Source organism: Miniopterus schreibersii (assembly GCF_964146895.1).
Source record: "Miniopterus schreibersii genome assembly, chromosome: 1".
Lineage (NCBI taxonomy): Eukaryota > Metazoa > Chordata > Mammalia > Chiroptera > Miniopteridae > Miniopterus > Miniopterus schreibersii.
Genome location: NC_138101.1, coordinates 105791633 through 105804459, shown reverse-complemented (window position 1 = coordinate 105804459; position 12827 = coordinate 105791633). Strand labels below are relative to the sequence as shown.

Here is a 12827-nt window from a genome sequence, read left to right as displayed (position 1 = left end):
ATATGCCAAGGTTGCAGGTTCAATCTGTGGTCAGGGCACATACAAGAAATAACCAATGAACGCAAAAATAAGTGGAACAACAAATCGATGCTTCTCTCCTCTCTCTAAAATAAACAAACAAACAAACAAAGGGGGGGCTTGCTAAATGGAGGCTACTCCCCCAGGCCTGTGCCTGCCAGGACACTGATGCACCACCACAGGAGGCAGTTTTGGTGATCAGGCAACACCAGAGATACCCCGCTGAGACAGAAGACAGGCTGAGTGAAAAGACGGGTGAGCAGTGAAGGAAGGGGAAAATGTTCAGGAAGAATTGGTGGATCAGAAGAGCAGTAAACTCAGTCCCTTTTTATTCTGAAGGCTTTAGCCTCTCCCCTAGTACTCTCCAATGGTAGTCACTGAAAACACCCACCCGCTTGTGTGAAGAGGTAGAGGTTTATTTTAATATAAACATTTGAGAACATGTAAGATAGAAAATAACCACAACATATACAGACACCTGCTGCAAGAGGACGTCTGAGGTATTTATCCACTGCTTGGGCTACCCATGTGTTATCACTTTTATCCTGGTTAGAACACACATAAATGGGGAGGGGGAGGGGACAGAGCTGCCCAGGCTGCCTGCCTATGGGGCCTTCAGGACTGTACTTTGAGGGTTCCTCTTGGCCCAGGCCCTGTTCCTAGGGACACCTGCTGGCATCCCCTCTCTCAGGCTTTCAGGCTGAGACCCTGATATTGTCCTGAGGTCAGCAAGGGTTTGCTGAGACAGGGAGGCTGGGCCAGCTGCATAAGGGAGCAAATCCAATGACTAGAAAGACAGTGTGCTGTTCCTGTATCCTCTGGGTAGGAAGAGTCCATTCTTCGTGACCAAACCCCTGAGAAAAACACACTGGCGAATGTCTGTGAGACCTTCAGGTGGGCCCAGTGCCAGCTAACTGGGCTCTTCCCTGGCACCAGATCCCAGATGCCCTTCTCTGCCCACACCCTACACTTGCCTGGTGGGTAAGGGAGGAAGGCTTTTGAGGCCAGAAGAGGGTGAGCCCTGGTGGAGGGGCTGTGTGTGTGGAGGGCTGGGGGGGGAGAGAGAAGATGCGGTTCAGCAGAGCTGCAGCTTACCAGGCTGAGGCATGTTTTGTGTTCAAGTTCCGGAATTCCCTTTCCTAGACAGGACTAATGTTAGTCAGGTGTGGGCTTGAGCCAGCATGGGCTCCCACCACAACCCAGAAATGTCACAGTGGGTGGTGTCTACTGAACACTGCAGGGCTTACTGATTTCGAGGTAAGCCTTGTGTGAGAATCAGCTCTTCTTACAATCCAAGAGCAGCCTGCTCCAACCCAGGTCCAAGAGGAGACACAATTCAGCATCTCATTCTCTAAGGCCCATGGCCTGTCTGTCCTGAGGTGGGAGTGTGGAGCGAAAGGGAGACATCCTGCCCCCTCTGGAGAGTGGGGGGTAGAGGTTGGGACTAATCCTGCTCTAGCAGAAAATGGGTCTAGGGCCATCTTCAGAACTGGTGTGGTTTCAGGACCCAACCTGTGTGAAGGTAGGCTTCCACCCCACCTCCTCCCCGCCGCTCTGATCCCTGAGTCATCTCTACTGTCTGTCTCCCTGCCTCCTCAGTGGGGTTTCATGGAAGGGCCAGAGGGGCTGGGGTACCAAATCATTTGTTTGGCTTTGGGGTGATCTGCTCTCATTCTTTGGTGCTATAATAACAATAAAAATTTTAAAATAAAAAATCAAGTCAGCGAAACACATATAAAAAAGATTTCAGAGATGCAAATACTTCCTGAAGAGTCAAACATCAATAGTTACAAATCTGAGGTATTTCAATGAATCTGACATCAGCAGGCTTGGGGATGTTGGGGTGGAGATGGCCCCATGAAAAGAAAGGTGGCCAAAGGGCAAGTGGGCTGTTCCTGGGACAGCTGGCCAACAAGGGTGAGTGGGTAGCATGAGGCCTGAGGGTCAGAAAAGGGTCAGTTTGAAGTGGGTGCTAGGGCCTGCCTAGGCAGCCCCTTGAGGCTCTGCCTCTCCCTCAGATGTCCATTGGGCCCTGGGACCCGAGGATTGCCCCCATGTGCCCTTTCTTGGGTCCATTACAGGGAGAATAAAGGGCCCTGAGGACTGCTTCAAGACTTGAATCTGAGGGACCTACATCCCAGGAACCAACATGGTAGGCAACGAAGGCCCCATCTCATGCTCAGCAGAGTAGGGCTACGAAGGCACGCTCTTGGCTCCTAGCAGATCCATGTGAGAGTTAAAGATCAGGGCACTGAGCAGGGGGAGGGACCAGTGACCCTGGGGTTATGGCAGAAGGCAGGGGAAGGAAAATAAATTAAAGGGGAAGGGATATGGAGGGCCTTCAGCCTATGTTGGCTTACAGATTGTCAATACACTGTGCCCAGGATGGGAGGTGGCCTGGGAATCCCCCGGAAGCTGGCCCCACCCATTTCTCCAGGACAATCCCTGATTGGACAACGCTGCCGTGTCCTGCCCCTCCAGCCTCTCCCTGTCCCCAGAGTACAGCAGGACCTGAATGGAGCCTGGACAGGTAGACCTGTCCAAACTCTCAACATCTGGTCAAACGGTATTTGACGTGGGATCCGTGAGATGAGGTAAATTCTGTGCATCAACTTCCTTCACTCTCAACAGGAGAGTGAGTAGTGGAAGCTGGGTCCTGCCCCTCAGAGGGACCAGCTGGTGGAGGGCTCTGCACTGGGGGTGCCCCGGGATGAGGTAGGACTTGGCGAGCAGTGAGAACTGCTGCTGGTGCTGTTGTTGATGCTCTGGGGAGCAGACCCTGCGATGAGGTGAACCACAGGCTTCTGGGCAAATAGCACACCTGGGGTGGGGAAGAGAAGCAAGTGTGAGCAGAAAAAGAGAGAAGAGGTGGTTCTATTGATTTCCACTGATTTACTGCTGCCTGACTGCAAGGCTCCACTCTGGACAAAAGTTGCTGTCCACAGGTGCTGACAGAAGTCCCGAACACTGTCCTGCTTCAGATGCTTATAGGCTGGTGAGGGAGACACATAGCAGAGTAATTTTGCTAAAATATCACAAATGCTCTAAGGGAAGTGTCCCCAAGGTGTTGTGGGAACAAAAAGGTTTTGGAGAGCAGGGAAGATTTGGTCAGGAAAGTCTCCAGGGGAAGGCTGTAACTGGATTCTTAGAAAAAGTGGCCAAACTGTCCTGCTGGTGTGGCTCAGTGGTTAAGTGTCAACATGTAAACCAGGAGGTCATGGTTGGATTCCTGGTCAGGGCACAAGCCCAGGTTACAGGCTCGATCCCCAGTAGGGGGCGTGCAGGGGGCAGCGTACTGATATTTCTCTCCCATCGATGTTTCTTTCTTTTTAAAAATATGTTTTCATCGATTTCAGAGGAAGGGAGAGGGAGAGATACAAATGTAAATGATGAAAGAGAGTCACTGACCAGCTGCCTCCTGCATGCCCTCTACTGGGGGTTCCAGCCTGCAACCTGGGCATGTGCCCTGACCAGGAATCGAACCCTGACCTCCTGGTTCATCGGCTGATGTTCAACCAATGAGCCATGCGGAGGGGATCATCCATGTTTCTATTTCTCTATCCCTCTCCCCTCCTTTCTAAAATCAATAAAAACATTAAAAAAAGATTAGAAAGAAAGGGAAGAGGGGAGGGTAGAGAAGGAGAGAGGAGGGGAGAAGAGGGAAGGAGGAGAGAGAGCACAGAGCAGCGAGGTCTGCTGAGCTCTTGGGGGCCAGAATGGGCATGAGGGGCTCTCAAGAACAACTTTCAGGTTTCTGGCCTGGGTGACTGCGAACCCACTGGGAAAGCACACTGGTGTAACAGGGATTGAGGCAGGTGAGGTTTGGGGAGCTTTCAACACTCTTCTGAGTGCTCCCCATTCTGAGAGAGAAGAGAGCATCATCTTCTTTCTCCTGATAGAGGACAAAAGGATGTGGAGATGAGGCCCTCACATCCTCCTTCCCTGTTTTCTCCATGAATCCACTGCCAACTCCCAAACCTTCTGGACCACCACAGCACGATCAAAAGGCAAAGAGCACCCAGGCCCTGCTCATCCGGTCTCCTTGAGGGCCTCCTGTATCAGGCAGAGAACTCTGAATGTGGCCTCTGAAGCACTGACCATGTGGTAGCTAGTGAGGCAGCCTGGCATTGTATTCTAAGTCCACAGTCCTTGTATTCTAAATACCAGTTTCTCTGCAGGCTGCTCCCAGGAACTCTGCAGCTCCCCTGGCCCTGACCTGATGCCCACAGCAGGTAGTCCAGCAGAGATCCAGAGCATGAGGCCTACAGGGTGGTGCCCCGAGGGGGCCTTGCCCCTAACACAGGAGCATTCAAAGGGCCAGAAACATGCTCAGAGTAAATACCCCATTTTGATGGAAAAGGCACCTCCCATGCATTCTGTAAAACAGGTGGCTGATGCCCGGGCTCCTGGCAGAAGGCCACTGGCTAGAATGCCCAGCCTCTTTAGCCCCAACTCATCAAGCTGTGCTTAACAAGAGTTGGTGGAGTTTGTTCCCAAACTCATCTGTAAACGAATGAAGTGGGAGTGGGAAGAGGATTGCTACTATGAAAACTAAGTTGACCGCCTTGCAAAAGCTTGGTAAAGGGGCTAAACCAACCAACCAACCAACCAGCCAACCAACCAACCAGCCGCCAAATTAGACTAAGGGAGAGACAACTGTAAATGACGGGAAAAATCACCAACACATATAGGCCGATTCTGCTGCATTCAGATCCCTTTGCCTGTGTCTGTCTATGACCCATTTTAAAGAAATGACAGAAGTTTAGAAAGAGAACAGTTGAAGTACAAAGGAAGGAGGCCATGCATTAGAAGACCATATGGTGGGCTCACAATACAAAACCTTAGCATATAACGTTTAAGGCATGGATATAGAATTATGATTCTTTACATTAAATGACTTCTCAATTAGCAAGCCAACCATTGGTCCAAAAAGGTTAGGTGCAGGGTTTCTATTGTTCTGTAAAAGGTGGAGGGAATCTGTCATTATATTAGTGATCCTCAGCCTCTACTAGCCCAGAAGAACCACTTTTCCTACAGAATCTTGAAACTACTTAAAAGGAAGCCACCCCCAGGAAGGTGTGCAGACAGGAGGGTGACAAGTGGGGCCAGTCAGGCAGCTGCACTGAGGCTGGCCACCACACTGTGAGCCTCCCTCGAGCTTCAAGGCCTCACCTGCATAGGTGGTGCCATCGATGTCCACAGACATGTTAATGCTCCCGATGCTGCCTGTGGTCAGATTCAGCGCTGTAGCAGAGGCTTCTGATCTGTCTTCTGCTGGGGACAAGGGAGACAGCAGGCCTGGTCAAGCCTTCCAGCATTTCTGTTGTCCTTTCCGAGGCTCTCCCATGCTCCTGGTCTGGCCATAGCAGGCTGAGGCCCACTGTTAGAAAGCATCTACATAACCTTCTCCTGAGCATAAGTTCTGGCACGAGGACTCAGGTGTACTAATGTCCTATTGCTTGCTTTTTCCACTGAGCCACTTCACCTCCCCAACTCTCTGATTGAAGAAAAAAGGGATCACCATCAGCAAGGAGGCTGCCCTTGGCTCACAGCTGTGTGCTGGTGCTTTCAAAGCAATTTGGCAAATTTCACTTAGCACCCACTACCCATCAGCTGGGAAACTGGAGATCAGGAAGATCCAGTCTCTGCCTCTTGTTGCCTCTTACTCCCCATCACCGGGCTGAGAGGTCCTCAAGGAGAGGGTCTGCCTACCCAGCACCTGGTACTACATCTCAGCCTGGGCATCTGGGGCTTGTGGAAGGCCTCTGCCCAGCTCACCTCTGCCTGCTCATCAGGCACAGGGCCAAGAATTCCTCCAGGTGAGTGCCTGTTCTGTTAGCCTCTGGCTTGTGCAGGACCGGGGCACCTGGCCTTGAATGGGTAACAGAGCAGAACCCTGCTGTCTGGGCCATCACCTCCAACCTCCTTCTGTTCCTCATCCAGGGGAAGGCTGGAGAGGGACAGGCTGCCTGGGAATATGCACAGCTCCTCTCTCCACACCTGTTTTCTTCCCCACACATGCTTATTTCATGTTTGTTCTGAGACAGCATCAAAGGCAATAATGGCAAAGAAAATGTGTGTGAGGAGGGAAGGGTGGGGAGAGGAACAAGGGACATGGAGTATGTGGTTCGGGGGACATGAAGGTGGGGCACCTGAAAAATAGAGAGGAAGGGAAAGGGTGTCAATTATGCTGCCAAACTTGTGGTTCCTCCTTCCCACTGTTCTGAGGAACACTGGAAGCTTGGACTGAGGCAACTTGGCCCCTCACTGAGCCTCAGGAATAGAGGTGCTGACTTTCTTCCAGATCTGCCCTGCGCTTGTCTATATCCCCACATCCGGTAAGGTGCTGGAGTACAGGCTGAGCCCTTTAATTTAGACAGATCAAAAGGCTGGTGGGGGAGAAAAATACAGCTACTGTCCCTGAAGGCCTCTGGCTCCTCCTCGTTGAACTCTGCTTCTTCTTACTGCTAGAGGATAGGGCACTGCCAGAGGCAATTTCTGGTTCTTTAGAAAATGACCTCAGCTTGGTGAACTGAGATCTCAGTGGCCACAGAAGCCCCATGTGGCTCCTAGACCCTTCTGGGGGCCTGAAGGGCAGAAGCTGGGGGAGCTCCACCCCAGTCTCAGGGGACATGAATGGGCCCCTGAATGGAGTGTGGCTTGGCACACTCACCTCTGCCGTTGACCCGGATCTTCATGGGCAGCTGCCGTGTCATGCTGAAAAAGTTGCGCTGGAAGGCCTGCTGCACGAGGCGCTGTTCCTCCTCTGATAGCTTGGATGCCTTCTTCTCAGGCGGCTCTCCTGACTCTAGCCGTTCCCGCAGCTGCTCCAGTGTGGCTATTCGGGTGCCAGCCTGCTGGCCTGCCAAAGTCATAGGCACAGCCAGACGATTTGGCACAGGTACTGTTGTCACTGGGACTCCATCACCTGGTAAAGGCATCAGAGCTAGACCAATCCACAACCTACCCTTCCACCCAGGCCCTGGACACAGAAACTTGGCTCCATTCCTCCCTCCTCCCCACTCCCTCAGGGCCCTGCAGACCTTTCCTGAGAGTAGCTGCTGGGGATATGAGAGAGTTGCTGGCACTGGTACCACTGCTGGAGCCCAGCCCAAGGACAGGGAAGCGGATCTTGGTTGTGGAGAGAAGGGCAGGTGCGGCCCTGGTGGCAGCAGCAGTGGCAGTGGGTGAGTAGCCGAAGAGGGAGGAGCTGTAGCTGGGCCGCCGGCCCTCCCGCCGGTTGCCATCAATGGCTGCCTGGAGCTCAGCTGGGGAGCTCAAGGCTTTCTTCTCACACTCGTAAGCATAGAGGTACTTCATGTACCTGGAGGGAAGGAAGAAAGCAAGGAAGAGTAATCCAAAACATGGCACCACAAGCCACCCTGTCTAAGCTGCTGGGTCTGTGGAAGCAGCCTTTGTAGGCTAGCTTCTAGGACAGAGGACCACCACCTGGAGCGCCCGACAGAGAGAAAAGTCTGGGACTTCTGACCACCCTGGCCCAGGCTTCTCTAACTGCTACTCAGTTCTGAGCATGCTCAAAGTGGAGGTGTCATTCACTAAGGGAAATAAGGGACAACTCTGTTAATGCTTCATGGTCATCGTAGCATCTTTTTAGTGCCCTGGGAGAAATCAGGCCAGTGCTGTGACATAACTGTCCAGCTCCTGATCTCCTAGCCATCCCAAATCAGGCTGGTCAGACGGGCAATTCTTCCCATTGTGTGTCAGATGTCCCAGGAAGCAATTCTTTACCCAAGAACCTTAAAGGAAGGTTTGCTGCACTGGTTATAGCTCTGACCCACTTCTACTGGAACAGCTCCGATAAACCCCTTCTCCTTTCAACAAGGACATGACATGCTACCTAAGTGATACGTAAGTTGCTTATTCCATAGTCAAAGAACAACTTCCAGAGTGTTATAAAAGAAGAGAATCCCCTCTGGTCTTTATTCTCCAGCTGCTCTTTGTTTCACTGCTTCTATCAACCTTGTAATGAACTCAAAGAGTGACAAAAATCATTCACCAACCCCAGTGGGGCTTGACCGCCTGCCTTCTCCTGGGTCCCATGTTGTTGGGTAAGCTGAGTGTCAGATAGGAAGGGCCAGGCTTAGGGTGGAGGTGCAGTGTAGGAGACAGTGTCCTGGAAAGAGTGTGGATTTCAGGGATAGAGGCCCAGGTGGGAATCTCAGCTCCACCACTTACTAGCTGGTATGGCCTTTGCCAAACAATTTAACCTCTGAGACAGTTTTGGTCACCTGGAAAATGGGAATGAATCTACTTTACAGGGTTCATAGTGAGGTTTGAAGGCAACAAAACGGTGAAGCAGTAGCACACAGGCCGCTTGGGAAGTGCCAGCTCTCATCATTACTTTGGTTTACTGAGGTGATTCACCTCAGAAAGCTCCTGGTTGTCTCAGGAATCCCACTCATCTTGCTCACTGTACAATGGAATTTTCTTCCTTTCTCTCCTCTAAGTTAAAACATCCCCTTTCTCCAGTCTCAGCTTCCTTTCCCTAAGGCCCTGGCCACTCACTGGGTCCTCAGGGTAAAGGCAGCACTGGTGATGGATGTGGGCAGGTTCAGGCCTTTGGTGATCTCCCTCCAGATCTTCTTGTTGATGATCTCCACCAGGCCCCCCTTCTCTGTCACCAGCTTATACAGCATATACAGATCTAGGATCTGCTTGGCCATGATAGGGATTCGGTTGATAGGGGTCCCTGTGATTGTCCAAAGAGAGAAATAGAGGGTTACATCATCCTGAAGCAGAAAAAAAAAAAGACATTTGTGCATGCCCACTTTTTGTTCAGTTGAAAATATGTTCACTAAATCTGCTTAGAAGTATAATTTAACTCAAACTCTCAAAGCCTGGAAGCTATCAAAGTAGCTGTCACTTCTCTTGGGATGAACAGAAAGACAGGTCCTACTCACAGGCTGTGTGGCCTTGGGTAAAACACATAGCCTCTCTGGATATATTTTCCCATCTACAAATAAGAGGGTTGGATTACATTTTTTTATTTTCCTAGCAGTACTGAGTCCAGACTCTTTCCTAATGATGTGGCAACTCACTCATCTGCATCCTTCATGCACCAGTCAGACCCCTTCTCAAGGGAAGCTTCCCTGACTCCCCTGATGGGATCTCCTGCCTGGCTTATCCACCTGGATAACTGCCTGCTTCCTCCTCTCCTGCTGCACCAGAGAGAATGGGTTTTTCTCTCCTGTGTCTCCACCTTACCAAAGGAGCTGCAGGAAATACAGGTTTCCAGGGGAGTAAAAAGCCACTCAACAATTCTCTCCTCACTAATCACTCCACCCCATCCTGGCCTTTGAAAGGGAGGGGAGGGTCAGGGCAGCTTCCGCACCCTGGCCCTGAAGGGAAGTGAGAGGAGCCAGAGCCGTGACAAGGAAACCTGGCACCGAGCAGCAAGGCCCACTAATGAGCACCAGGGGATGCAGGGAGGGTGGGGCCAAGTGCCTTACACAGGCACTAGTCAGGAGGTGTGATGGATGACTGTCATTTGGCAGTCTTCCGATTAATGATCTGGAGGTCAGAGGGGAGAATTCCAAAGAGAAGGGTCACGGTCCAGGGCAGGGCATGAGACTTGTTGCCTTTTAATGGCAAACTCCTTATACTGTACACAGGCTGCTCCTCCTCTGGCCTACTGTCCCCATCTCACTGACTGCTTAGTAGATGTTAGGCCAGCCTGACTAGAGAAGGGCTATTTGTTTTGGCTTGTCCTGCTTCTTTTCCCTCAAGGAATGGCAACCTCTTCTCAGCCCTGGAATGTTGGCCTCATCAGCTCTTTTATAGGATAATTCAAGCCACAGAATAGAGGGAAGGCTCCCACATTTATGAAGAGGAAGCAGCGTAAGCATGAACAAGTGGGACTGCTATGGCAAGACCAGGCCTCTTGGGCCTTTGTCTTGACCAATTGGCCTTTGGAGGATCAAGGACAAAGAGGTCATAGAGTTAGACTCAAAGGCTCATAGGTAAACTCTCAAGGACTGCTGGTATACTCCTAAGACACAGCTTGTATGTTGGTTAACTTATTCTCTCTGTGGCATTCTGGACAGTCAACTTTACTCCTGTCATAACACAAGAGCCAGATGCAGCAGAACCAGCCTCCTGGCAGGACACGACTAAGGTCCATTTCCTTTTGGAGGCCTGTGTGCCTGAGCACACTAAAGGCCTTGGCAAGTTCACAACCTCCATAGCACTGCCTCAAGACTCTAGGAAGACCACTCCCAAGGTCCCTTCACACCTTCACATAGGCTCCCTAAGCTCACATTTCCAGAAACTTCCAAAACATCTTCACATGTGTGACCTGCTCACTCCAAGTCAGAGAGTTCATACCGAGCTCACCTTTACTTACCCCCTAAGCTAGCTCCCTTTTCCCATTGCTTCCTTCTTCCAACACCACACCATTCTCTGAGGTTTTAGGCAGGAAGCTCAGAGGCAGCACTGACTCTTCTTCTCTCCTCTATCACCAAACTTTAAGTTGTTAGGAAGCTAAACTGATTCTTCCTTTGAGGTACCTCGCAAAGGTGTCTCCCTTTCCAGCCTGCAGCCACCACGCTGGACCAGGCCCTCACTGGCTCACAATTAGATTCCTGCAGCAGCCTCTTATCCATGCACTCAACTTGCAAAACACTTTCCCCACATTACCTCCTTGTTTAAAAACTTACGAAGACTCTTATTGCCTACCTACCCCACCCCACCTGTTCAATCTCATGACCAAGTTTCCCAACACCCTGTAGAAGATCAAGTAGGAACTATTTCCAGCACATATCAACCACTCACTCTCCAATTAGTTGGGTCTCCTCACTATCACCTTCAAAACCTAGTTCATTTCTCCTCTAGCTTTTGTTTTGTGCTCTCCCTCCTCATCAAGACTAAAGCGACCTGCCTCTGCTCAAACCCTCCCCACACTGGCCTTCAATGTTCACTGCCTCCAGGAATAATTTTTTAACTATCTCAGTTCATGTGGCTGTCTTCCCTTTCAGAATTTCTATTATAAACCCTCCAAGTTCAGTAAATAATTACTTTCTCATTGTTTTGTATATGTTCATCTGGTATCCCAGGAGGACTGAAGGCAGAGATTGTTTTGTTTTTTCTTCACCATGGCTTGAATACTATAATGTTTAATAAACTAAACTACCATGCAGATGGGGGAAAAAAAGCTTCTCAGAGTCAAAGAAACCATATCCATGGTAACCCAACTGGGAATCTCCACTAGCTTTAAGTGTTTAATGCTGAAGGAAGTCACCTTCCCCACTCAGGCCCTAACAGGTTCATTATTAAACAGACTAGGGAACTGAGGCCTAGAGTGGTCAAGTTCTTTGCATCCAAATTCCATAACAAGATGATGAGCAGCAGAAGAAATGGCCAAAGAATTGGAGATTTTGAGAAGGTAAAGAAAACATAATTTCACTCAGTGGGGACAAAGAGAAGGGGAAACGGCTGTTAAAGAGGCCAAGTTGACTGGGTCTGTGATGTATGTAGAATAGGCATTGCCACCAAGCAGGGCTTGTCCAGCTGACAGAGTGCTGTCCTTCAGAACAGTCACCTTGGAAAGTCAGCTAACATGGAGTTTTGGAGCTCCATCTGTGAATAGCTTTTAGAGTTTGCACTATTTTCATGAGTCTCTCTAGTGGTGTTTAGTCAAACGCAAAGGGTGTATTTTACTTTTAGAAGTGGCCATACATGGAGGCAGGCCAGTAGAATAGGATGAAGTGACTGTTTATACTGATTTTGTTTGGCCACAAACCAGGAGACTTTCTTTTTCCCCCTTCTTTAATATTTTTTATAGATTTCAGAGAGAGGAAAGGAGAAGGAGAGAGAGATAGAAACATCAATGATGAGAGAGAGTCATTGATCGGCTGCCTCCTGCACACCCCCTGCTGGGGATCAAGCCCGTAACCTGGGCATGTGCCCTGACCGGGAATTGAACCATAACCTCCTGGTTCATGGGTCGATGTTCAACTGCTGAGCCACACCGGCCAGGCAAGAGATTTTCTAGTGTGGTTCAAACTGCTTCTAAAAGCCAGCTCCCCAGAGAGGAATTGTAAATTCACTCTGAACAGTCACTGCACTAAAGGTCTAGCCATCTGAGATGGATGGCTTCTTTCAAAGACAACAATGTTATAGATGTAGAAATTTCACTAAAAATTCACCTTTTTACAGTCACAAGGAGTGTGACTACATTAGGCTGAGAACTGTTTGGGGGCAAAGGACTTGAGAGGGCAAGGAAGGGGCAAAGTGGCATTTGAAGTCAAGGCTGTAAACCTAACCAAAAGTGACCTCCTCCCAGCATCTCCATAAAGAAACCACAGGCTCAGGGTGTACTGGAACCTTGGTGGTGGTCCCCGCAGTCCTGCTCTGGCCCAGCCCTACTATGGGCATATGGGGATCTTGTGTTCCCTCACATGGGCCCGTGTGGCTCCAAAGATTAGTGCATGAGGGGAAGGAGAGCATTCTTCGTTGCGGTTGACCCTCTGCAAAACAGCTAAGAGTAGCTCCCAGTGCAGGTAGATACTGTGGAACTGTGAGAAAACAAAGCTGAGTCTATTCCAAACACTAGCTCTAGACAACAGTCTGGTTTTCCCACGTTATCCAGATAATCCAGACACAAATCCTGCCCTGGCTTCATTCTCCTAACAACTAACAGAGAGGCAAGATCCTCAGGCTAGTCTGTCTCTGCAGTCTGCTCTGTGCCTAATGGACCTGGTAGCCATCTCCTTTGTCCCAAGGAGACTCAACTATGACAAGAGAGGGGGAGAGTCCTTTCAGCTGAGTTTACCCTGCCTGAATAAAAAAGA

General features: G+C 50.2%; 1 protein-coding gene across 3 annotated transcripts in view; it reads right to left on the bottom strand.

Moving 5' to 3' along the window:
• Positions 1 to 371: 371 nt before the first annotated feature.
• ARID3B (AT-rich interaction domain 3B) overlaps positions 372 to 12827 on the bottom strand; it is a 57204-nt gene continuing 44748 nt past the window's right edge. Inside the window, exons 5-9 of one of the 3 annotated variants that reach the window (XM_081138545.1) lie at positions 8545 to 8728; positions 7062 to 7342; positions 6692 to 6946; positions 5191 to 5292; positions 372 to 2839 (exon numbers count right to left, since the gene is read on the bottom strand). In XM_081138545.1, the coding sequence (XP_080994671.1) occupies positions 2682 to 2839; positions 5191 to 5292; positions 6692 to 6946; positions 7062 to 7342; positions 8545 to 8728 (980 nt within the window). In that variant the 3' untranslated portion in view covers positions 372 to 2681. The remainder of the gene's footprint in view (positions 2840 to 5190; positions 5293 to 6691; positions 6947 to 7061; positions 7343 to 8544; positions 8729 to 12827) is intronic. The other 2 variants (XM_081138546.1, XM_081138544.1) reach the window with 2 other exon arrangements.